The sequence below is a fragment of the Pleurodeles waltl genome, chromosome 7, assembly GCF_031143425.1.
Source record: "Pleurodeles waltl isolate 20211129_DDA chromosome 7, aPleWal1.hap1.20221129, whole genome shotgun sequence".
NCBI classification, from domain to species: Eukaryota; Metazoa; Chordata; class Amphibia; order Caudata; family Salamandridae; genus Pleurodeles; species Pleurodeles waltl.
Genome location: NC_090446.1, coordinates 287,713,859 through 287,739,538, shown reverse-complemented (window position 1 = coordinate 287,739,538; position 25,680 = coordinate 287,713,859). Strand labels below are relative to the sequence as shown.

Genomic DNA, 25,680 nt, shown 5'->3' with positions numbered 1-25,680 from the left:
TTTATCGGGAGACTTGGGGGAACGCTGGGTGGAAGGAAATTTGTGCCTCCTCTCAGATTCCAGAACTTTCTGTCACAGAAATGTGAGGAACATGTATTTTTAGCCAAATTTTGAGGTTTGCAAAGGATTCTGGGTAACAGAACCTGGTCAGAGCCCCACAAGTCACCCCATCTTGAATTCCCCTAGGTCTCTAGTTTAAAAAAATGCACAGGTTTGGTAGGTTTCCCTAGGTGCCGGCTAAGCTAGAGGCCAAAATGTACAGGTAGGCACTTTGCAAAACACACCTCTTTTTTCTTTAAAAAAATTTGATGTGTCCACGTTGCGTTTTGGGGCGTTTCCTGTCGTGGGCGCTAGGCCTACCCACACAAGTGAGGTATCATTTTTATCGGGAGACTTGGGGGAACATAGATTAGGAAAACAAGTGTTATTGTCCCATGTCTTTCGCTACATTTTTTCCTTCCAAATATAAGAGAGTGTGTAAAAAAGACATCTATTTGAGAAATGCCCTGTAATTCACATGCTAGTATGGTCACCCCGGAATTCAGAGATGAGCAAATAACCACTGCTCCTCAACACCTTATCTTGTGCCCATTTTTAAAATACAAAGGTTTTCGTGATAGCTCTTTTTCACTCTTTATATTTCAGCAAATAGATTGCTGTATACCCGGTATAGAATGAAAACGCACTGCAGGGTGCAGCTCATTTATTGGCTCTGGGTACCTAGGGTTCTTGATGAACCTACAAGCCCTATATATCCCCTCAACCAGAGGAGTCCAGCAGACGTAACGTATATGCTTTCGAAAATCTGACATTACAGGAAAAAGTTACAGAGTAAAACGTAGAAAAGAATTGATGTTTTTTTCACCTCAATTTCAATATTTTTCTTTTTCAGTTGTTGTTTTCTGTAGGAAACCCTTGTAGGATCTACACAAATTACCCCTTGCTGAATTCAGAATTTTGTCTAATTTTCAGAAATGTTTAGCTTTCTGGGATCCAGCATTGGTTTCACAACCATTTCTGTCACTAACTGGAAGGAGACTGAAAGCGCAAAAAATAGTAAAAATGGGGTATGTCCCAGTAAAATGCCACAATTTTGTTGAAAAATTTGGTTTTCTGATTCAAGTCTGCTTGTTCCTGAAAGCTGGGAAGATGGTGTTTTAGCACCGCAAACCCTTTGTTGATGCCATTTTCTGGGGAAAACCCACAAGCCTTCTTCTGCAGCCCTTTTTTCCATTTTAAAAAAAAACACAAAATTGTCACTGTATTTTGTCTAATTTCTTGGTCTCCTTCAGGGGAACCCACAAAGTCTCGGTACCTCTAGATTGCCTAGGATGTTGGGAAAAAAGGACGCAAATTTGGCGTGGGTGGCTTATGTGGACAAAAAGTTATGAGGGCCTAAGTGCAAACTGCCTCAAATAGGCAAAAAAGGCTTGGCACCTGAGGGGGAAAAGGCCTGGCAGCGAAGGGGTTAAATCTGCTGTCCTATTTTGTAAGACCCCTGATAAGTTTCCTCATCACAGTTTTAACTGCCCTATACTGTGATTCAGTACTAATAATGCCAACTAATTCTGAACTGCTGATCTATCCTATGTGCAGCCTGTATTCTGCACTGTCCTGATCCTGCTGTCAACTAATGCCAGAAGATGACTGTCCTGCCAAAACAAACTATTACTGTCTGCTGTTCCATGAGGAGATGTATAACTAAATGTGGTTTCTTGTTTCCTTTTTAGTTAGCTACTTACCCCAGCATATTTGATAGCGGGTTTTCTAGAGTTTTTTGAAAATTATTTTTGTCTTTCTTTTATTTTGTTTTTGCCCGCTTGTGTTAGCCCGTTCCCACACATGCAAGTCCAAATTCGTGTTAGTGATAGAAATGGCCCAGCCCTGAAACCTAAATTCTGAAAATTGAATGTTAAACTGTATTTGATGATTTACTGATGTCACCATCATCTCCTTTGAATTCTAACAACAATGTTCATATTGTGCTGTTGCTAATCTACATTATCGTTTTGGAGCATCTAAAAGTATTGATGTTTAGTAGGTTAAATCTTTTCAGACGTTTCGGTCAGCATATTTTTTTCATGTTTGTTTATAAGTTAGTTTTGCTCACCATATATGTGACATTGATTTTGGGAATGTAATAAACCTTTAAAACTTTATTCGGTTTGGAGTCTGATTGAGTTTTTAAATTGTTTATGGTGTTTATTATTGTTTATGATACAATGTTATTGATTTGTGATTGAATGATTCTGACTACTACACTGTTTGTCAAGTCCAAAGATTCAGTCGTTTTCCATAGGTGAGAATAGTGATGGTGTCTCACCTGTGCACTGGTGGTGTTGAACCCAGAACCGGGGAGAGAAGGAAATGCCTACCTGGGGCACCAGCCAGCATGCCAGCAAACCTATTTCAACATAGACTGGGTAAAACCCTTTAAAACATCAGGCCATATGTCTGTCCCTAGGCAATGCAAGGGGGGAAACCTGGAGTACTACTACAGTGTACTTCTAAATGTGTAAAGATTTTAGATTTGGAAGAAAGGTGGCTAAGTGGTCTACAAGATCAAAGGATGCGCGGTCAGATTTAATGCACTTCTCTGGATAAGAGCAAATTTTCAAGGGTGACTATTCAGTATTGCAGCAGCTCTTGCACTCGCCATTCGTTGCCGTTTCATTTTTAGTTCTCATTTTGAACATTCATTGGAATTGTCGTAAATATTCATTGCAGGTGATATGGAGTGCCCTGAATGACTGGGAAGCTCCACGGCCCTGGCCCGCAGTTGCTGCTGCAGGGGCGTGCATTACGTCTCTGAGGTCACCAGGGTTGCAGACGTTAAGCAGGAAGTGAGCAGAGTGGTTTGGACACAGGTGCCACTGCCTAGTGACACAGCGCGTTCACAGCTGAACTATTCAGCTTAATTTCAAGGTGGAGTCTTGGATATCTGCTATTTAAATCCTGTTGTACTGGACAGGTTTCAGGGCGGTGTCACAAGGCTGCAGAGAAGCGAAAACATTGAGTTCCTTTTCTAATAAATACAAACGTCTGAATGAGGAAAGAGGCGAGTGAGTGAAGATGTCTTGTAAGTAAAAGTGTTTGTAATCCTTTCAGAACTTGTCTGGACTCGTTTAGCATTTAACCGGGAAATCCTACGATATGACAAGTGAGCAGTGCCTTTTGTTTTCTTTGTGGGTTTGTGGAATTCATTTCCAAATTTCAAATGCTGACGGTGAAACTGTACAAGTGGTCGTTGAGAAGCGAGTGAGAGAAGATTTTATCACAGCCTCTCCTGCTGGACTGCCAGGCTTCGTAGCGCTGCATCATGCAGTCTATGAAGTAAATCTGTATTTATAGATTGCAGTTCCATGAGCGCTAATGGAATGAAGGAAAGTGTTCCCGTACCCATGGTTGGGTAGTAAAAGACAACTTTAACTGGCGAGCCCCGATTGCCTTGTACTGACGGGCTCCGGTGCCATTGCACTCGATGCACTAATGATAACACTAATGATAGCAACTAATAATCTCTGTTAGTACTGAAGTTGCTGCGCCCCACTGATTACTCTTCACTTTATTCAACTAATGCACCATAAAATCATGCCTGCCTAACTGAAGTTGAACTTTGTTGAGAAAAAAATAACCACGTTTGTGTCACAAATCACCTCATTTAAATGAATGGTCGTGGTTGGGTCACATCAGGATCTTTAAAACTGGTAGGTAGGAATACTTTGTAATTCCCTTTTATGTTGTCTGGCTTGACAGTGCATTTGTTGCCAGACAATACTGGAAGAACAACCAGGCGAGAGGCTTTGGCTCCACTTACAGGGAGCCAAGAGTACATGTTTTCATTGGGCAGAAGTTGTGTGCTTCCTTATGGTCTGGCTTGAGAGCACAGATGTCACTGGACAATGGTGTGAGAACTACTAGGAGAGGGGCATAGGCTCCGCCCACATGTTGGGAACCAGGAGTACGTGTTTTGTTTGGCCAGAAGTTGTGTGCTTCAAAAACAGGTACTTGCCCTCACACAGCTGTTATCATTATATTTATCTATCCAGCCGCCTGAACGTCAATTTTAAGAGACACACACATGTCACTGTAATGATTTTAAGGTGTATTAGATTACTAGATAATGTAAGGTGTTTTCAACTGGCAAGATCACAGATAGGAGGAGGCAGTCATTAATGCACGTGTTCTGGTGCTTGTAATATAGCCTTAGAACCCACCTTAGCGGGCTCTACCGGCTATTAAAGGCCCGCTCCCGAGTTAAATGCCCGAGCCGAAGGCGAGGGCATTTAACAAGGGAAAGGGCCTTTAATAGCCGGTAGAGCCCGCTACGGCGGGTTCTAAGGCTATTAGAACATTCTGCCACTCAGGGCAGAATGTTCTCTTAAAAAAAACAAATTGTTCACGGAGCCCGAGGGGATTAGAATCCCCTCGGGCTCCGTGAGGCTTTGTTCACAGCTGCTGCCGGCCAGTAAAAGCCCGCAGCACTCCATTGTTTTCAATGGAGCTGCCAACGTTCCAATGTTCTAATCTTCTTTATTCCATTAAAAAACAGGACTACACGTCCCAGAATTCAAAAGAAAAAGCTTGGACTGAAGCAGCACATCTTGCATGGACTGGTAGCCATTGCATTGTTGTCCTTCTGTTCTCTTGTCACTCCTTCTTGGAAATGTACTTCTCACTCTCTGTGTCATTCTTTTCCTGATTGTTCTCTCATACCCACCCAGGTACCCTCTACAAATTAAATGGTCGTGTATTGCCATCACATTTTTCTCTCTCAATGTCACAATGCAGAACAAAGGACACTTTGGTAACTTAAGGCTAGTCCTGGCTATATTATTCAGTTGTTCAGTATTGCGATAATTAATTCTCACCACTTGTTAGCCAGCACCAACACATTAGCTTCTCCGTTAAGAAAAGTACACCTTTATCAGTGTGTTCAATGTTTTTTACTAACATTTAACTCCACGTGCTTTACTTTTGTCTGTGTCATACTAACACGGTTTTTCAGAATATTTAACTATTTCCTTTGAATAATCGTAAATATACCATGTGCGAAGTTACGTCATTGTCTTAGAACTACTACTGCTTGCATCTAATTGGCCATGGCCCATTTGGAAATATGGGCTACACTATTTTTGTTGCTTGTTCTGTTGCAACAAATGGCCTCGACAAGTCCTTCTCACTGAGATAAAGGGCGTTCCCCAGTGGGAAAATGTTATATTCTCTTAGCCTCCAAAATTCTTTACATTAAAGCAGAATCAACAGTAAGTTAAAAGATAATTATTAACATCACCACTTCCACTATTTTAATAGTTTCAGGATCAACATTTTTTATTGTGTAGGCAGTTCTGTAGTTGTTCAGTACCAGCTAATTTTGTACTTTAATCTACATTGTTGAAGCACTCCACACTGGGCCCCAGTGTTGTGACCCAGCAGTGACCCAAGGGTGAAACTTCAGGAATTACCTACTGTTGCTCTTTTTATATATGTTCATTATTTCAATGGGATTGTCCTATGACAAAGATGTTAAAGCTCAACTTACTCGGTGGGTTTGTGGTCGGAAGACTGAAGCGAAAGAGGAGTCACTCTCTTGAGTCTCTATATGAATATGTTAGAACACTTACAATACATGCACCAACTGACTGTGTAAAATGCCCTCTCAGCTCACCGGATGAGTTATGGTCCTGATGTGATGAAGCAGAAAATGAAGGTTTTGATTTATTATAGCGTAAACGTAGTGTGAAATAATCATGTGTGACTTTAATCGAACTAATAAAGATTGTACGGGGACAAAATGTGCCCTCAGAGTAGTTTGCCATCATTTATATGCGTGCTTTATATAACGTGGTGTATTAGAATTGCACTAATCCGACATAATCATAAACGTGTGCTACGATTTGCTTGTTTGAAATGTTTTAGCTTAGCATTACTTTAGCGGAGGCTTTGGCCTAGTTGCCTGGTCTCACGGTTTAGATGCTCGTATTTTTCCACTGTGCTAATAAACGTGTATTTCTGCTTGAAGCTGTACTTTTCCACAGAAACTGTTCACATGCTTATCTTAAGGTTTCGTGCCAGACTGGCATATTTTCGCCTTACTTCAAGGTCGACTTGCAGGTGCGGACAATGGAAGCTCTGAAAGTAAGCTAATTGGTATACTATGTTGCAACTTGCGTACCCATCTCCAAGGATAATGTATGCTTAAGTAGAAGCTTGAGAACTGTCGTTTTTGATTGGTCAATTTGAAGCTAACCTATGAACCCTCCAATGGAAGACCCTACTGGACTTGAACTGTTGTCTATAAAACCCAGGTTCACGAGAGGAAACTCTCTCTCTATTATCGGACATCCCGCCATTTTGACTTCGTAGCTATTATGGCCCACTTTGCTGCGACGCCATTTTGAGAGACTTGGATTCTTTCTCTAATCGAGAGAAAGAGACTTTAAATGATTCTTGCCCTAGAGACTTTAACTTTGATTTGATCCCTTTGCATGAAGTAGTAGTTTTACCTTGCCGCCGTGAGGCAACTGCCCCGTCCACCCCTGCCCCTTTGCCCCGTCCCATGCTGATCAAGAAACGGTACCCATGCCGACCGAAGAACGGTACCTGTGAGACGAAGACTTCCTTGTATGCTGATCGTAATTGGTAAATATGAAAGGAAATTGTAAAATTGCATTGTGTTTCTTTTAGGTAACCAACTGCTGATTTTGATCACAGCCCTAGTTAATTAGTTTTTTCTAAATTAATGTTGCTAAATTGTTTTTGCATGAAGTCCCACATGCTGATGCTAATTTGAGGTTAGACGAGGATTCCATATGTCGCACGATGCAATTTGAGATCTTGTTATGCTGACTAAATGTATGCCATTAGTTCATTACAGATTATCGTATTAGTGATTTGCATTGCCATTATCGAATGCCTCGTGATTCAAATGCTTCATAGATTGCACTTGTTTCGCCGTTATGGACAGCTATTAATGTTCATATATGTTTATCATTTGGTGTTGAGACACATTTATATCGTGCTAGCTTTGTTAATATAGGGAAATAAAATTCACTAACTTTGAATAAGCTGGTGTGGTTATTCCTGACTGAAAGGTCAGGGTTCGTCGAAAATGTATTCCGGATTAATTGTTAAGTGTTATGTTGATCAAGGTATTGCCTATGTTCGTTATTGATTATTGATTTTGATGAAATTGATCGATTAAGAGTACAGAGAGTTCCCACTAAGTCAAAAGATTCATCGGCCTAAAGAGCGTCCGAACACAGGTAAATTATTACTACGGACTGCTCTATCAGATGTACAAAGCTAGTAATATTCAAAATCAAGAGCTTTGTAATTACAAAATGCGGGTTGAGATGGACAAAAGGTACATTGCGACTCAGTAAGTGCCAGCCTCTAAAGTTATGAGTGGAAGCCAACAAACGACATATTGAATGCCAGGGTGCCGAATAATAAGGATGTGTAGTCTTTCATCCACCAGCTGACTCTTTTTGCCCCTCTATCAGAACTTTTTCAGATATTTTCATCCCTGCTTGATTTCGTTGTTGTTATTTTTTCTTCTTTCTCTGGGGCAAGGTCTGATGAGTAAAAATAAGTGCCAGTCCCTAATAGTGAGTGCCCGTGGACCCACTTGCAACCACCAGCTCAAATTAAGCACTGTAATAATGTATTTACAATTTGAAAGCCGTCCTCGATGAACAGTTATCCCCTATGAATGTTAACTTTGGGCATTTTGGGGAGCAGAGAGTGGGAAAAGTATCACTGCATACTCACCTAAAAGGTGTTCCTTGAATGCCAAATATTTAGGTCTGTGTTACCCAAGACCTTTTGTTTTTACTAAAATATGTATAACATACTTACATGTACAGGCCTTCAGCCACCTCTATTCATCTATTGGTCTTCTGTTATGTTATCCACATTTTGGTTCTGCCCGCTACAATCTACAGCATTGGGGAGTGGGTCAGTCTACCCTCAGGCACTGGTTAAGTTCACTTTGAGTAAATGCATTTTGCATATTCACAAGGAGCACACCCGCACAAAAGCTACTTCCTTTCAGTACCAATGTTCTTGTTTTTACTTTATAATGACTTTAGTGTTGCCTTTGTGTTGAGCAGAACGCTTCATATATGAACACAGGGTACCTTCAATCCTTATCAAATGCCATCCCCTGCCAATGCTGTTGTAAATTCCTTTTAGAGTATTTTGCTTTTCGGACTACTGGTATTTCACAGCATTCACTCGAAAATGTTTTGCATTTAGGAGTCCTTTCTTTCTTTCTTTCTTTCTTTCTTTCTTTCTTTCTTTCTTTCTTTCTTTCTTTCTTTCTCTTTTTTCTTTCTTTTTTTCTTTCTTTCTTTCTTTCTTTCTTTCTTTCTTTCTTTCTTTCTTTCTTTCTTTGCCATTGCTTCATTCTTTCCTTCCTATATTTCTTTTTTCTTCTTTCCTTCTTTGTTTCTTTCAATTTCTTTTTTCTTCCTTCTTTCCTTCTTTATTTTGTTTACTTTCCTTTTTTCCTTCATACTTTCAGTTGCTTTGTTTCTTTCTTTTATTCCTTTTTCCTTTTTGAGAGCTGTTTTGCCTGTAGCAATTTTTTCATACTGTTGAGTGACCGGCATACTCCCAAAGAATCAAAGGTGGTAAAAGCCATGTAAAAAAAAAGACATGCCAGACCTTTTTGCCTTTGCCAATTCTTGCCTTTGAAATCAGCCTTTATCCAGGGCAGGGGCTGCTTTAATACAAAAAAGTGTGGCATTCATTGAATGTGAATTTTTGCCCTAATCACCCCTATTGTTTTGGCTGATACTGGTGGTTTCAGACTTTGACTGTGCACTAGGATATCCTAACCTGACCTGGGGTCAGTGCTCTGTTTAAAATGTATATGCAAATTAAGCACAATTATATTTGGCCTGACAACCGACATGTAAGTCCCTAGTATGTGGTAGGGCATGTATACTTAGAGGCCCAGCAGACGTAATGCACTTATTTGGGCCCTACAGTGTGGCCTGTTGTCACTTTAAAAACCACCCCTGCTTTTAAATTAAATTTGTATGCACATTCAACTTTGGAATTAAAGATATTTCCACAGTCTCAAAGTACCTTATTTTTACATATGTCACCCACTAAGGTCTCCTCTAAGTGCCCCGGGGGTAGAATGCCTTGTACCTACAAGCAGGGGCATGATAAAATATGTTTAATTGCCCTGGTGAGGGAACCACTGCCAAGTTCATTTTCCCTACTGTAGTACATGAGCTCCACAGGCTAACATGGGAATACTTTATTAACGTATAACTATTTCTAGGAAAGAGCTAAAAGTGTCCTTCTTTGACATAAAATGATGATTAGGATACACCCAACAACCTGCCACTATTAGATTTATTATATTTACCACAGCAAATAAGTTATATAACTTGCTTTTCGATGAGCCAAAGTCCAGCCTTCCAACAGCTCTTCTCTGATGAGCCAGTGTCTGCCAGGCTGAGCCTAGTTCAGGCTATCCTAATGAGGTGTGAAGTGGCTTGCACTGAGACAATGGTCATCTGGTGAGTGGAGATCTGCAAGCTGTAGAGCACAACACAGGAAGGGGGTTGAGTTGCCAAACTGGTCTTTAAAGGGGGAATGGCAGTTAGGACACGGCAAAGGCTCACCCCAACTTCCTGCCACCCCAGCCAGATGGGAGCCCCAGCAATTAGATTAGCAGAGGGGCTGGAGGGAGAGTGTTATGGAAAATTAGCCACACCAGTGGAATGGCTTAGCGAAATCTTAACCCCAGGGAAACACTTTCTCCATCTTGGAAGTTGAAAGAATAGTGATTCCTGTGGTCAGTTTTTGCCACACTTTGCAGGAAGTGGTCATCCCAGAGGGTGGCACCTTGCACCCCTATTGGTCACAGGAGCCCCCCCTGCTCGCCAGCCCAGGAACAATGAATAAATATAAGATAATATCCCAGCAACTCAAATCCCTGCCTGGAACAATCAAGTAAAGAAGGACTGCCCTGCTGGAACCCTGGCCTGCCCCAAGAGGATTGCACTCAAAATGACTGCAGCTCTTGTACACTTTGCATCCCAAGGACCAGCTCGGAGCTTCTAGTCCCTGGGACTGGTATTTTGGATGCTTTGAATCTACAAGAGGAATTTCGGGAGATGGTCCAGATGTTTAGAGAAGTAAGTTAGAGCAACTTTTGTAAAAAAAAAAAAAACAAACTCCATAAATTAACCAGGTGCATTGTGGGAGCTGTTGTCCCAGACCCCAAGAGGAAAACCAGAGCATGTGAACCCTTTACTGGTGCTGTGGACCACTTCTGGAAGTGAGTGTAAAAGTGTTACATCGTGGGTGGCCTGAACTCTGGACTTTGTCCCAGTCCAGTGTGACCTTTTTCAACCCTTTGAGCACTATTTGCTTCTAAGCGCTAGTTCTACTTTTAATCTATGAAAATTCACATCTCTGGTTCCCAGCATTGGATTCTTGTTGTTTTGGTGTCATTTTAAAAATAACAATAGTTCCTATTTTTATACATTGGTGTTGAATTTTTATAGTGCCTTACTTAATGTATTGGTGTTTTTTAAATGCTTCACACAACTGTCTTTTAAGTTAAGCCTGCCTGCTCTTTGTCAGCTGCCAAGGGTTGAGCAAGGGATTAATTTATTGAGACCTTGACAGGACCTTATATTTTGATTGTGGCCTTATTACTAGTGCTGGGTATCTACCAATCCCTACAAAGTAACCACTTTCCAACATCATTCAAATACATAATAATGAGACAGGTGGTTATGGCTCCCTGTGTATGAGCGCTTTGCATTGCTTCTTACTAAAAACACCCATTCCTTTGCGCACACATCTTAGTACATTTTGCCAGAAAGTCCTTACGCTTTGTTTTCTATGCTGTTTACCTGGTCATGCTTCATTTTACCAGATTTTAAACCAGGTCTTTGACTCAAATAAATTTAATACATTGATTATTATGTTAGTGATTGGTAATTTGCAAGGTCCCCTTTAAGGTCATATGCCATAAAAGTATTAGTGAGTGTGCATGTGGGAGCCTGATAACTGCATCAGGTGTCTTTTTTGCTCAGCAATAGGCAAAATAGTTTGCCTGTAGGCATAGAAGGAAGTTAGCAATGTATCCTTTCTAAGAGATAAGGCTACTGTAAGAGCTAATGGGGTAAATGCTTCATCCATGACTGGAAGCAGGCCTGTTGTCTGACCGTATGCGGCTGCAAGAGAATGAATGAAATCTCTTAGGCAAACTACTATACTCCTAGCTATAGTACAAAAATATTGAGTTTTAAATATCATGGACATAAAAGCTGTAACCAGAATATTGACTAATGAAATATGATGAAAGTTAGTACTTATAGGTAAGTATAGGGCTAATATTCTTAACTCCACATATGTGTACCTTGAGGATATGTGTGTGTATATATATATATATATATATATATATATATATATATATATGCAGAATACTTAGCTGAGGAGTTCACGATAGTACATTTATACTAATCAACATATGCTGACCTTCACAATAATTTGGTAGTCAATATTCTGGTTTTAATATTTTTGTAGCACAATATTTTTGCGCTTGATAGTCTGACATATAAGCCTGGAAGATCTCTGACCTACTAATCCCATATTATGTTGATGATGGTATACGTTACAATTGGGATATCTCATTATCCATACTGTATTTTATAACCACTGTCAATAACCATTTTCTTGATATACTGTAACTCTATATAAAGGAGATGAAATTTTACATTTTATTATATATCACCTTTCATAATATCATGTACCAAATACACAAGCATTGCCTCCACGATACTGAGGTAAATTTGTCACAGATGTGATTATCATCTGCTGGCTGTAATCACTTCACATGCCATCAGGAAACGTACAATTGCATAGCAAAAATCGAAACCCAGTAGCAGAAGACTTCCCTCCTGAACTCAAAGCCCCAAATACCGGCTGAAATATCGGGCATCACAGCAGAGCAACATCAGTAGAACAGCAATGCAAATAATCCACAGAGAGATGATACAGTAACTAGAGGTACCACTCCAGCCACCCTTTTTTTACTTAGCAACCAATCAATCATTTTCAAGTCATCCATGGCATGTGCCCTGTATAGATAGGGTTGCAAGCTACATCAGCGCTCTGGCAGGTGTAAAGGACGTACAGTACTAAAATCTTTCTGTAGATAAAAGCACACTGTATTTCGTCCGGTCATTCAATTCTGCTAGATGGTGTTTAGGATGGCCTAACCTGTCTAACTCAATAGCAATGGGAATGCCACCCCCCAAAAAAAGTTGAAAATCACCAGACAAAAACAACAGAAAAGATCAAGGTACAGACAAAAAGATGAGACCAGAGGTCATAACTTTGTATTAGCCATAAAGTGACCATATGGAAAGGCCTGACAGTCACCAGACAGAGATACTTAAAAATGAATTGCCATTCGTGTCAAGTAGCAATAGGAGGCATAGGAAATCGAATATATCTTAATAAAAATTACATGCAATGTGCATATCTTCTATCAGCAATGTGGCTCCATCAAATTTTACTTGAGGAGATAAAGCGGTCACCCCCTTTTTAAGCAACCCCCCCCCCTGCTCTTCACAGAACAATCTTGGATTTCTGTGGTCCTGGGAAAGAGAAAATCAATCGCTTGTGCCTGACCTAGAAGTATGGAAAAGAGATAAATGGAGATGTAGACGTCTTTGCTGACCGATACTGCCCTCCCATTTTCAACTTCATGACATACTTTTACTTTGGGCACATTCTTATTGAGCTGGAATTTGTTGGAGGAAGAAGACGAAAGACTCTTGTCCCTGCACTATAATGAAAAACGTTCGGAGGAACCCAAAGATCAACCAATGCTTTGTGGTCAAAGCAGTGTCTGCCAGCTGCTTCCTCACGCTGAAAACGGTCAGGAAATTGATCCATCCGATTGCTGCAAAGCTGAAATTCATGCCTCTTTAACACCAAAATTAGACTATGCAAATAGCCTGTATTTGGGCTTAACACAATATCTACTTCCTACCTTTGCTTTCTGAACCTGTGATCAGAGAGGCCCTAGGCACCTGAGAAAGCGACTGATGTCTTATCGTCAGAAGAGATCACTTTGGTCCAATGGACAAAAAACTTCTTGTGCCTAGGATTAGCAGTGCAAGAACCAGCGGTTGTTCTTTCTTCTATTTGACTGCCAAATTGTGGGATTCTTTGTCTTCCTATCTCCGCTTTGCTCCTTCTGAATCTGTCTTTCGAAACTCCTGAAGACCTATCTGTTTGATATCTAGACACTTCTTGTAGTGGTGTCTCAGTTTCGGTGCATGGTATGACCGCTAGCGCCGGGACGATTCCTTGAAGGCAGCCATGCACTCTACTACTCCATATTGTATTGTTGTAAACCTATGCCTGCATGTCACTTTGCAAATGTCATCCTGGTTGCGCCACGTGCTAAGGTTTGCAAATCCGTGTCATTAAAAAAATGGGAGGGGATATTGTTGCCATTGATGTACTCATGAATACTGTTGCTATGTAGAATGTGGGCCTATGTCACACAAAAGCAGGCCCACAGTTGCTACGTCACACAAAAGCAGGCCCGCAGTTGCTTCAGAGAACATGAAAATACCCTTTAATGGTATTTCCTTGTTGTCTGTACTTCAGATTGTTGCACCTCAAATATGCTGTAATCATTCTCTGTATTCATTGGAAATGGAATACCACAAAAATGAGAAGAGGTGGTGAGCTGTGACTGTTACATGAGGTAATAAGGCTCTGCTGCAAAAAAACGACAAAACCAGGACACTGTCCCTATAACTCAGATATACACACCATATAAATCAACACTTTTGTAGGGAGATGGAGCACAACTGAAATGCATATATTAGATGCAGAGAAATAGTATTTACAAACATCCTAAACTCCAACTTGTACTTTTACATCCTAACACTGTGACAGTAGAATGGCTGTGTGATGGCTGGCGTCCATATTTCATGACTGTGCATTTTAGCACAGTTGCCTGTTGCTGCACACAGTATCTAATGCCATGCCATGCATCACCAATTACAACTGCCATGCCTCTCAATGTAGTGCGGTTACTGACTCCTTCAGTAGTAGAACCATGCAGTCCACAGAAGCAATGCATTTGATTTAATTTACAGGGTTGAAAGCACTGGCTGGTTGTTGCTAAAGGAACTTTAGTTTATATTTTCTGTTAACCACGTTTTATAACACCACATAAATGCACACATACATAAATCATGTTCAGTGGAGAATGTTAGTTTTAATAGGGGCACTACATAGATGTTTATGAGGAGTGGCAATAAAGCGATTTTGTGGTACTCCAAATCTTCGCAAGATTGATATGGATTGTTCTATATGGCTTACATAGGAATGGTAACACATTTTCTTAGTTATGCGTAAGGCGAGGTCTATGGATCCTTGCAACCAGCCAGACATAGAACAAATTAGGGCCAAAATCTCAACAACATGTTCGATTTACAGTATGACCCATTTGGTCACACAAGAAAAACTCATGGCGGGGAAAACTTAAAGATTTTATAACAAGCTGATGCTCAAAATCACGTAAATGAGCCTCAAGACAAAACCATAAAGGCACAGAATCACCATGGGTTGACCGAAGAGGCAGAAAAAGTTTATGCGAGTTAACATTAAAAAAACTAAACATTCATACAAAATATTAACAATTCGATTTGAGGCTTGAAAAACAAAGGCTGCATTAAGGAAATTCTAATGTCACCTAAGCTTCATTACTGGGAAAAAGGAAAACCCTGACAATTGTAAAAAAAAAAAGGCTAATGTGCTGAACTACAACAAGTATGGACAAGTGAAAATCAAGTATAGAACAAAAATAATTTGGAAAAAGGTAATCTGGGGAAAAAGTAACTATAACTAAACATAGGTATGCAGTTCCTACAAAAACCAAAAGCACTGCATGCAGGACAGAACCCCACACGGGGGTAGCCTCTTTCAGGCGCAAAAGCTCTCACACAACCCCACACGGGGGTAGCCTCTTTCAGGAGCAAAAGCTCTCACACACCCCAAGGAGTGTCATGCTTCATCATTGGCAGCTCCACATTGGGCCGGAGCTGCATTGGTGAGGTGCAGTAGAGGTGTGGTGTTATGAGATTGAGTAGATTGGTGCAGGAAAGGTAAATTAAAAAATACTAGGCAAGATCAAAAATCTGTTTATTGTCATGAATAAAAGCAACAGAGCGAGTCAGTATTGGGCGCAATGATCCTTCTGACTCAGGTGTATGACTGGAATAAGGTTGGCATGTTTCTTACCTATTTAATGTCCCACATGGATCATGGCAATTCTTCAGGACCTGAAACCTAACCTACCCTAGTCATTTTTAATTTACCTTTCCTGCACCAATCTACTCACTCTCATAACACCACATCTCTGCTGTGCCTCAGCATTTACTTCGGCATCCAGAAATGATCTCAGATGAGCAGGGTAGCGCCGGCCCAACGTGGAGCTGCCTGATGATGAAGCATGAAACCCCTTGGGGTGTATGATGGCTCTTGCTCCTGAAAGGGGCTACACGCAGTGCTTTTGGTTTTTGTAGGAGGTGCATACTTACCTTTAGTTATAGTTAGATGAGGGCATGCATGCTGGACCTTTAACGGCCCTCAGTCCCTTTTTGTTGTAAGGCAAAAAGTAACTAACCAAAATTGGTAAAAAGTAAGTAAAAAAGGAAAGCATCAGCATGTCGGATGCTTGATCAAGAGTCTTCTTCTTTGGGCCATGGGAAAATCCCTAAACTTAGCAAACCATGAGAAAACCCAGCTAGAGGAGAGAGGTCAGTACCTCTCAGAGTCCAAAGAAGGGATGCGCTCCTCATGAGACGAGCAAGAGGGGCAAACTCCAAGGAGAAAAAAGACAGGGTGACTGTTTCAGGGGAAAGACAAAGTGGGACTGTCCAAGGGGAAAGCCAGGATGAGACTGCTCCAGTAGAAGGATCAAACAGGATTGCCCCCGATCCACAAGGGGAACGGTATATCAAAATCTAAAGTGCAGGATGATTCACCCATCTAACACTCCACACAGCTCGAAAGATTAAATTGTCCAACCAGCATCAATCATACCAAAGGGAACCGCAACATAGGGATATTTTTCCAAGTCCAGCATGAAAACAGCATGCATTTTAGCTCATCCACACGGCTGAAACAAATGTTACTTCCACAGTTGCTGATTGTACTAGACTCAAAGTTAGTTTCTCAGTCTCACTATGTGTAAAACAAAAGGGCATCTATTACCAAGCTAGCATCTCATGGGAACATTACATAGGAGGAAAAGGTCATGTTAGCAAGAATGACTAGACATTTTCAACACTGTTAGGTAACAGGGCCTTGCAGTCTTCATTTATACTAAGCAATAGGGAAATATTGAGGCTCAATCACATTAATTAAGGCACATAAAACATTCAAAATCATAAGTTCATCATTATTAATATTGGCAGTTCACATTACTGAACGTATTAAAAATGAAATATTCTTTGTTAATACATTCCATTAAATGTGGTGCAAAACTGCATTTTCCAACATTTTGCATTCAACTTTTAATACATTTCTCTTTGGAAAATTATTTGGCGTTTTATTGAAAACTACTAATTAACAACCTAAAGAAGTGATTAGAATCAAGATGAATGATTACCTTTGGAATTTAACCTGTTCTGTGCCCTGGACCGAAATCTGAGGAAAACGTGTTTTGTTAGCCAAATTGTGAGGTTTGCAAAGGATTGTGGGTAACAGAACCTGGTCAGAGCCCCACAATTCACCCCACCTTGGATTCCCCTGGGTCTCTAGTTTTGAAAAATGCGCTGGTTTGCTAGGTTTCCCTAGGTGCCAGCTGAGCTAGAGGCCAAAATCCACAGGTAGGCACTGTTTTCTATGAAAAAATGTGATGTGTCCACGTTGTGTTTTGGGCCATTTCCTGTCGCGGGCGCTAGGCCTACCCACACAAGTGAGGTATCATTTTTATCGGGAGACTTGGGGGAACGCTGGGTGGAAGGAAATTTGTGGCTCCTCTCAGATTCCAGAACTTTCTGCCACAGAAGTGTGAGGAACATGTGTTTTTTTTAGCCAAATTTTGAGGTTTGCAAAGGATTCTGGGTAACAGAACCTGGTCCGAGCCACACAAGTCACCCCATCTTGGATTCCCCTAGGTCTCTAATTTTCAGAAATGCACAGGTTTGGTAGGTTTCCCTAGGTGCAGGTTGAGCTAGAGGCCAAAATCTACAGGTAGGCACTTTGCTAAAAACAGCTCTGTTTTCTGTGATGTGTCCATGTTGTGTTTTGGGGCATATCCTGTCGCGGGCGCTAGGCCTACCCACACAAGTGAGGTATCATTTTTATCGGGAGACTTGGGGGAACATAGAATAGCAAAACAAGTGTTATTGCCCCTTGTCTTTCTCTACATTTTTCCCTTCCAAATGTAAGACAGTGTGTAAAAAAGACATCTATTTGAGAAATGCCCTGTAATTCACATACTAGTATGGGCATCCCGGAATTCAGAGATGTGCAAATAACCACTGCTTCTCAACACCTTATCTTGTGCCCATTTTGGAAATACAAAGGTTTTCTTGATAGCTATTTTTTACTCTTTATATTTCAGCAAATGAATTGCTGTATACCCGGCATAGAATGAAAACCCACTGCAGGGTGCAGGTCATTTATTGGCTCTGGGTACCTAGAGTTCTTGATGAACCTACAAGCCCTATATATCCCCGCAACCAGAAGAGTCCAGCAGACGTAACGGTATATTGCTTTCGAAAATCTGACATTGCAGGAAAAAGTTAGAGTAAAACGTAGAGAAAAATTGATGTTTTTTTTCACCTCAATTTCAATATTTTTCATTTTCAGTTGTTGTTTTCTGTAGGAAACCCTTGTAGGATCTACACAAATTACCCCTTGCTGAATTCAGAATTTTGTCTACTTTTCAGAAATGTTGCGGTTTCTGGGATCCAGCGTTGGTTTCATGCCCATTTCTGTCACTGACTGGAAGGAGGCTGAAAGCACAAAAAATCGTAAAAATGGGGTATGTCCCAGTAAAATTCCAAAATTGTGTTGAAAAATTGGGTTTTCTGATTCAACTCTGCCTGTTCCTGAAAGCTGGGAAGCTGGTGATTTTAGCACCGCAAACTCTTTGTTGATGCCCTTTTCAGGGAAAACAAGCCTTCTTCTGCAGCCCCTTTTTCCCATTTTTTTGAAAAAAATGACATTTTCACTGTATTTTGGCTAATTTCTTGGCCTCCTTCTGGGGAACCCACAAAGTCTGGGTACCTCTAGAATCCCTAGGATGTTGGAAAAAAAGGACGCAAATTTGGCATGGGTAGCTTATGTGAACAAAAAGTTATGAGGGCCTAAGCGCGAACTGCTCCAAATAGCCAAAAAAAGGCTCGGCACAGGAGGGGGAAAAGGCCTGGCAGCGAAGGGGTTAAGGTCTCTACTGCATCTACTGAAATGTGCTAACCCTTAGTGAATGCACATTGATTTAGGCTTTCATTGCACTACTTTCCAACTACATTTCTAGACCTTTCAATGGAAAAATGCAAACTCTTGTCACATTCAGTAGATTCCTGTGACATCAAAGTAGCTTTTGAGATGTTTGCTGAGTAAGTACAAGGAGTATGCAGCTCCTAAGTGAAAGAAGAGAAAAAATAATCTAGGCAGGAAAGAACCTGAGGCATCAGATTTAAGGATCTGATTGCTCAGGAGCAAGAGCCCTTACAAACCCCTAGGGTTGTCATGCTTCATCATCAGGCAGCTCCTTATTGGGTCGGCGCTGCAATGCCCAAAAGGCCCTGGGAGGGAGCTCTTGGTCAGCTATCTTTTGTATTTTGCTGATGTAAAGAGCAAATGACTAAGTGAGTAGACTGGTGTCAGGTGAGGTTAAAATAACTGAGGGAAACCCAAATCTTTTTAAGATGCAGGTGCCCTTGTTATCATTGAAAACTATATGTAATAGTGTATTCGCCAGAAAAGGAAATAATGCTCCAAACTAGCTCAAAGGTAGTGAGTGAAAAGAAGGTGTACATATTTCTTGCCTCTTTGTAGTCAAAACTGATCATTGCAATTGATCAGGACCAAACTTCTAATCTACTTGTTATTTTGGGCCGTTAAATTCAACAACAAACACTCATAATCATGTCCAAAAGCCTAGGTATATGGTGTACCATAAAGATAAAAAAATCGACCTAAATAAGAGAACACAAATGAATCAGATTAGATTATGATTATCTAATTGCATGCTAAACCATATAGTAGGTTGCACGTTGGGGTAAAAAAGGATTCACCTTAATAGTGCAGATAGAAACAGACAATAGTCAAGATCTTACAACACAGTGTGTATACACTCCACATGACACAAACATATAACATATATGTGATGCAACCAAAAGTACAGTTCAGGAAATGCAGTGCAAAACAGGCATACATCCGGGTTCTGGATTTTTTGGGCTAACCATGTTAGGAGGGATAAACTGCCCCAGCATGAATGGCAGGGACAACCATGCTGGATGGGTAATTTCCAACTGTGGCATTTGCACTTGTCTGTGAGGCAGGCAGGCAGGGAGAATCAGACACAGCATTGGTGTGGTGCTTGCTTGTTTGGAAGAGCATTCTGCTTGTGTTTGCAGCTTCATGTATATCTCTGTGTCACTGAGCAGTGTGTAGGAGAAAAGTTTGCTTTAATGTTGCTAGTGCATGTTGTATCATTATCTGTCAAATACGGTCATAGGAGTGTCAGATAGGTCCACCCTTTATTGTATTAAAATATTTCTCAGTTTTTTGTGAGAGTGCAGCTATTAGCGTTATAGAATTAAATGTACAGCAACCCTCATCAGGTTTCGATACTATGGAACTGAAAGACAAATTCTAGCCGTTTAATTTAGAATGCGTTATCCCTGCTCAGATATTGTGACACTATTATATTTAAAGCATAACAGCCATGGTGAACATATTTGCTTATCAATATTGCTACTTTTGAGTCTGCAAAGCCAATACTTTGCTATTTGTGAATAGGACCTGTATTGTGCTGGGCTTAAAAGTAACCAGATAAACAAGCTTTATTTTTTTGCATCCATGTGAAGTCTTTTTCTGGAGTGTATCTCTTGAGGTAATTGTGTGTGTATTGTACAAGTACTTTACACAATGCCTTCTAAGTTAGGCCTGCCTGCTCTGCACGAAGCTACCAGAGTTTATGCACAGGCTAATTTATGTTGTTATTGATTTGCCTTGACTAGGATCTGCCCCATTACATGTACACCATTCCATTTCAAAAGTACTTATACTGTCCCACTCGATGCTAAGTGGCTTTTGTAATGTCCCATTAAAATTGAAGCAGTCCTACTAAAGTGTTCTAAAAGGGTCCCACTAAATCGTCGGAGAATAGCTCGACTGGTTTTATTGAAGGTTTAGCAGAATTACACGATGATGATTTACTGTCACATTAAGGAGCATATTTACAAGAAAGTGGCGCATTGGTTCCAATACGCCACTTTTCATGCATCGCATCAAGGCGGTTGTTAGAACAAAAGCATCAAAACATTTTGACACCATTGTGTCGCTTTGCTACACTAGTGTCAAAACTTTTGACACTACTGCAGCAAAGCAAAGGGAGGCCCATTGATTAAAATGGGTGCATCATTTTATTACCTGCTCTGAGCAGACATTAAAAATGCCTGAAAAAATGTCACAGTGAAATGTTGTAAATTTCACTGCGCCTTTTTTTCATTCATGTCTCCCTGCATCGGAACGCCCGTCTTGCATACATTATGTCTGGCATAGGCATAATGTGGCACAAGGGGTTGCAGTGGCGCAATGCAAGCATTGTGGCACTTTCTAAGTATGGTGCGGGGGGAAAGCCACCTTAGCGCAAAAAAAAATGATGCTATGGCAGCGCAAGGTGGCTATAGGGGCTCCTAACAGGGCTCACTGGTAACTGGCGACGAGGGAGGCTGAACTGTGGCCCGACGGATGGCTCTGGTGCCACAGTGAGGTGTTAGTTTTTCTTACCTCTGGAGTGTGTGCCGAGGCGTGGAGGACTTGGATTTGTGCTCCTGCTCGTAGTGTGCGCACCTGACCCATGCTAGGCTGAAGTGGTCGTCACGGTGGCGGGGGCATTTGGGGGCCCCTAAAGTGGACACTTGGGCTAAACAGTGGATATGCATTGCCCTGGTGGTAACATATCCTATTATCCTTCTGTGGAGGTAAGGTGGGGCGACATTGGCAGTCTGCACTGTCACAGGGGAGCACAATGGTACAATATACTACCCCTACGCTGCTTCCACAGAGACAGACTCGCACGGGGTGGTCGGGAGAGGCATTGGAGGTGCCAGCCACAGTGGGGGGAGCCCACGCGTGCTGAGCTGTTAGCCGCCATTCATGGCACAAGAGTGGCCCTGGAGGGGAAAATAGAAACTGTGGCTGTGGAGGTGAACTTTTTGCGAGCTGAACTCCGCAAAGTATCTGATAAGGTCAAGATGGCGGAGGGGTCTATCGTGGAATTGCAAACAGAGGTAGGCACATTGCGCAAGCAGATGACTCAGGTCACATCAACTGTTGGGACAATAGAGGCGCGATCGGAGGATTCACGGATCTCAACGGAACAACGTACGCCTCTTTGGAGTCCCGGAAAGTGAACAATGGATCAGAGGAGTATTGCAGCCGGAGGGGCTGTCCAGGGTGTTTGTGGTGGAGTGCGCTCACAGGGCTTTGGCTGCTCCTCCTCGGCCTGAGGCGCCACTGAGGACTATCATAGCGCACCTACTGAATTATAAAGACAGGGTCTGTATCCTACACACGGCCCATGAGACCGAGAGGGCTGTGTTTGAGAATCGCGAGATTTCCATCTTCCCAGACTATACGAATAAGGTCCAGTCTTCCCAAAAAGCATTTCTGGAGGTGAATGCCATGAACATCAGATACATGTTGTTGTACCCATCACGGCTGAAGATGATTTCTGGAGGTAAATCGCAATTCTTTGAGCATCCTGAGAAAGTCTGGAGGTGGCTGGAGATATGGGACAGGGTTGGCCCGGGTCGTTCTGGGCGGTCTGGAGTCGGTTCAGCTCGCACTTCTGGAGTGAATGGTTCGGACTGGAGGAGGCGTGGAAATGGCCCGTCCCAGGTCTCTGCGCAGCAATGTGATGACTCTGACTCTGTCAGTAGAATTGAAATCCAGCAGGATGGTACTATGGCGATGGTGGATCCGGAGCAGGTTGTTGAACTTGCTGGCCCATTGGACGTGGCTGGGGTGCTATCTGTTGATTCTTGCCTATGTGGGCCCTTGGGAGATACTGTTCATGCGGCTCGGCCAGGGGCCCTGTGATCGGCCTGTGGTCCACACCCTGCATGATTGGGAGTAATGAAACTCTTACGGAAGTTGTTTAAAGGGGCTTCATATGTCTGTGTACAATATGGTTGAGGCGGGAAATATTTATCCTAGATGATGTTTCTCCTGTGATAGATTTTTTAGCCAAACATAATCTGAATTAGCCAGTGTAGCATAATGATATAGTCTTGGCGTTTTAGTTAATAAGCATAACACAATATGGCAGGAATTACGTCAGGGCATCCCAGCGTAAACTAAACTTTGCCCAGTTCTAGAGATGACTAGGTCTATGATGCAATACTTTATAAATGCTAGCCAGAAAATAGAAAACTAATCACTTTGGTTTTCAAGTCAAGCCACGGTTGTCACAATATGTAAATATTATGGTCAAGAGGAAAACACGCTCGGATATTGACACTAATGTGTGTCTTTCTTTCTTCACAGCTCAGCTGAAAGAATTCAATCTGCACCTTAAGACAAATAGGGCAGAGCATCATACTTATCATTACAATAATCCCGTGCTGATTGTGAGGAGAGGACAGACCTTTAAGATAACTTTGGCCTTCGATGGTGACCTACATCCCAGTGAGAGCATCATATTTACAGCATCGACAGGTAATAACCTCTGACATCAAATTTCACTGAACAGTGACCTTCGTAACACACTCAATTCACAAATAGCCATTGTTCATTACAGTGTTGCACTACTATCCTGCAGAATCAGACACACACTCATGTCACGCAGTGGTTTCCATCAAACACTCACCTCAGCAGCCATTCATTTGCAACCACTGGCCAATTAACGAAGGCAGCATCCACCATCTGAGCACCTCTTCTGCAGGGACTTTCAAAAACACACACACCACTCAGACCATATCCATCTTACATACACTCACAAACATATGTTTTCTATCACACATTGCCATGTGATGTGCACCACACAGTTGCCATCAAGCACACAACTCAACTCGGGCAATTTACACTCATTTCACGGACTTGAAAGTTTGCCCCTTACTTTCTCTGCATAAAACACTCTCACGAAATATAGGTAATCTCCATCACAAAAGCACATCTCACACAGGAAGACACCCTAATAGTAATCATACAGGCATGACTATGTATTTGGTGATCTTTTCTGTGTCTGATGATATACATTTTGTCAGTAAAAATGTTTTTTGATCTTTCAAAGGTCCCACGTCTGTAAAGCCTGAGGATTCTAGTCACAGTTTCACTCTATCCAACTCTAAAAGTACCAATGCTTGGAGTGCATTTCTACAATCACGTTACTCAAACTCTTTGGATGTTGTAATCGCTACCCCTGCCAACACGGTGATTGGTCACTATGGACTGAGTGTGCTGATCTCTTCTGAAAGAGGATCTGTCCACCACCCAATTGGAAAATTTATACTGCTCTTCAATCCTTGGTGTTCAGGTAAGTGTCCGTAGAACTCTCAAGATCAGTGTATCCAGCAAAGAACTGAAATCAATTATTTGTAGCTTTCCTCACACACAAAGGGCTTCGGGTGCCTTGAATCATTTATAATTCTCTACATTGTTATATATACACAAACGCAGTCTTTCTTAATGATGCCAATGCTTCAACAGTCACCTGACAGCAGGTGACTTCTTGGGTGGTTCAAATTGATTCAGTTCTGTGTGGTACCAAAGACTCAGGTGGTCTTTAAAATTCAATGAGTCGGTTATCATAAGCTCAACCAAATTTTAAGTGTTCCAGCATTTTTGCAGGCTTTCTTTCCTAAACATGGTGCTGGCCACCTGGGCTGGCGCCAGTTCAAGGTAAAAAAAAGAGTCCTGGGAATCAGAGTGGTGCCCTTTCTCCTCGGGTCTAGCTTGGTGGTAGTGGGATTTTTATGTTTCAGCACATGGGGAATACTTAGGCCTTTGTCTGTCTGGTACCACCATGATGTACATGGTACACCCAGATAAGAAAATGGGCATTCTCTCTGATGCCATTTTTGCCAACAGCAGACCAGGGAAAATAGTCTTCCCTATAGCATAAATGGATGTGTCATTGCTATTGGGTAAATCACCAACCTCTGCTCCCCCAAATGAGGCAGAGAATGTAAGAGGTGAGCAGGTGAGATGCCTATCAGTCATTGCTGGCTTTCCTGTTACCACCCACCTCTAAATGAGTCCCTTGTTTGTTTACTTATAGCCAAAAAAATCTGCAAAATCTGTTCACAAATGCTATGGAAGAGCTGACTCATAGAGTTTTTGGTGGCCTACACAGGTTACCAACTGAGACATAACAACGTGTGTGTCATTTCTTTGTGCATTCCAGTCCCTGGGCAGTTCACCTACACTTTTATGTTATTTCTATTGCAGTGCAATGTATTTAGGTGATGGAATGCCCAGTTTTCAGATGTGTATTTTTTGAAAGAATGTGAGTTTATAGTGTGTGATTTACATGTAACTGCATAACCCCTTAGCTGCTGGGCCTGTGGCCTACCAGGGCAGAACCCTTTTTTGGTTATTTGGGGTAGTTCTTGTTTGGGGCTCCATAACATTTTTTTCCACAAAAGGTATACACCCTAAATTTGCGTTTTTTTTTCTACCATCCTGGGGATTGTAAAGGTACCCAGGATTTGTCAATTCCCCTTGAGGAGACTGAGAAAATATTCAAAATATAGCACAAATTTGAGTTTTTGAGAAAAGTAGGGAAAAAGTGCTCCGGATAGAAGTGTCTGTTTTTTCTGAAAGAATGGCATCCACAAACGATTTACTGTACTGTAGCCCCTGTCTTCCCAGCTTTCAGGATCATACAGAACTGAATCCAAAAACCTAATTTTGTAGCACAGTTTTGGCATTTTTTCAAGAGGTAGCCTATTTCCCTATATTTTTGTGCTCTCAACCTACTTCCAGTTAGTGATGGAAACCAGTGTGTAACCCATGGGTGATCCGGAAAAACTATAGATTTCTGTAAAGTAGACAGAATTCCAAAATCAGCAAGGGGCAATATGTGTAGATCCCTCAACATTTTGCTAAATAAAAGAACTGTTGAAATGAAGAAATATTGAAAATGTGAAGGAAAAATGAGTAGGAAAAAAGGGGTATTTGTGACAACAATTTCATCTGTAACTTTCTGTCACAATGGCTGATTGACAAAAGCAATATAACATTACGTCCGCTAGACCCTTGTGGTTGTGGGAATGCATAGGGTTTGTAGGTTCTCCAAGAACCCAAGGTATCAAGAGCCAGCCTCTGAGCTGCACCTTAAAATGGTTTTTCATTGAGACCAATTCTTACAGTGACATAGGCAAAGTGAAGAATAGGTATCAAGGAAACTTATGTACTTCTGAAATG

At 41.5% G+C, this 25,680-nt stretch overlaps 1 protein-coding gene across 1 annotated transcript in view; it reads left to right on the top strand.

Moving 5' to 3' along the window:
• Window positions 1–2,963: 2,963 nt before the first annotated feature.
• Window positions 2,964–25,680, top strand: part of LOC138246871 (protein-glutamine gamma-glutamyltransferase E-like) — a 308,092-nt gene continuing 285,375 nt past the window's right edge. The window contains exons 1-3 of the mRNA XM_069201622.1: window positions 2,964–3,079; window positions 22,801–22,971; window positions 23,546–23,788. Coding sequence (XP_069057723.1) covers window positions 3,073–3,079; window positions 22,801–22,971; window positions 23,546–23,788 — 421 coding nt within the window. The 5' untranslated portion in view covers window positions 2,964–3,072. The remainder of the gene's footprint in view (window positions 3,080–22,800; window positions 22,972–23,545; window positions 23,789–25,680) is intronic.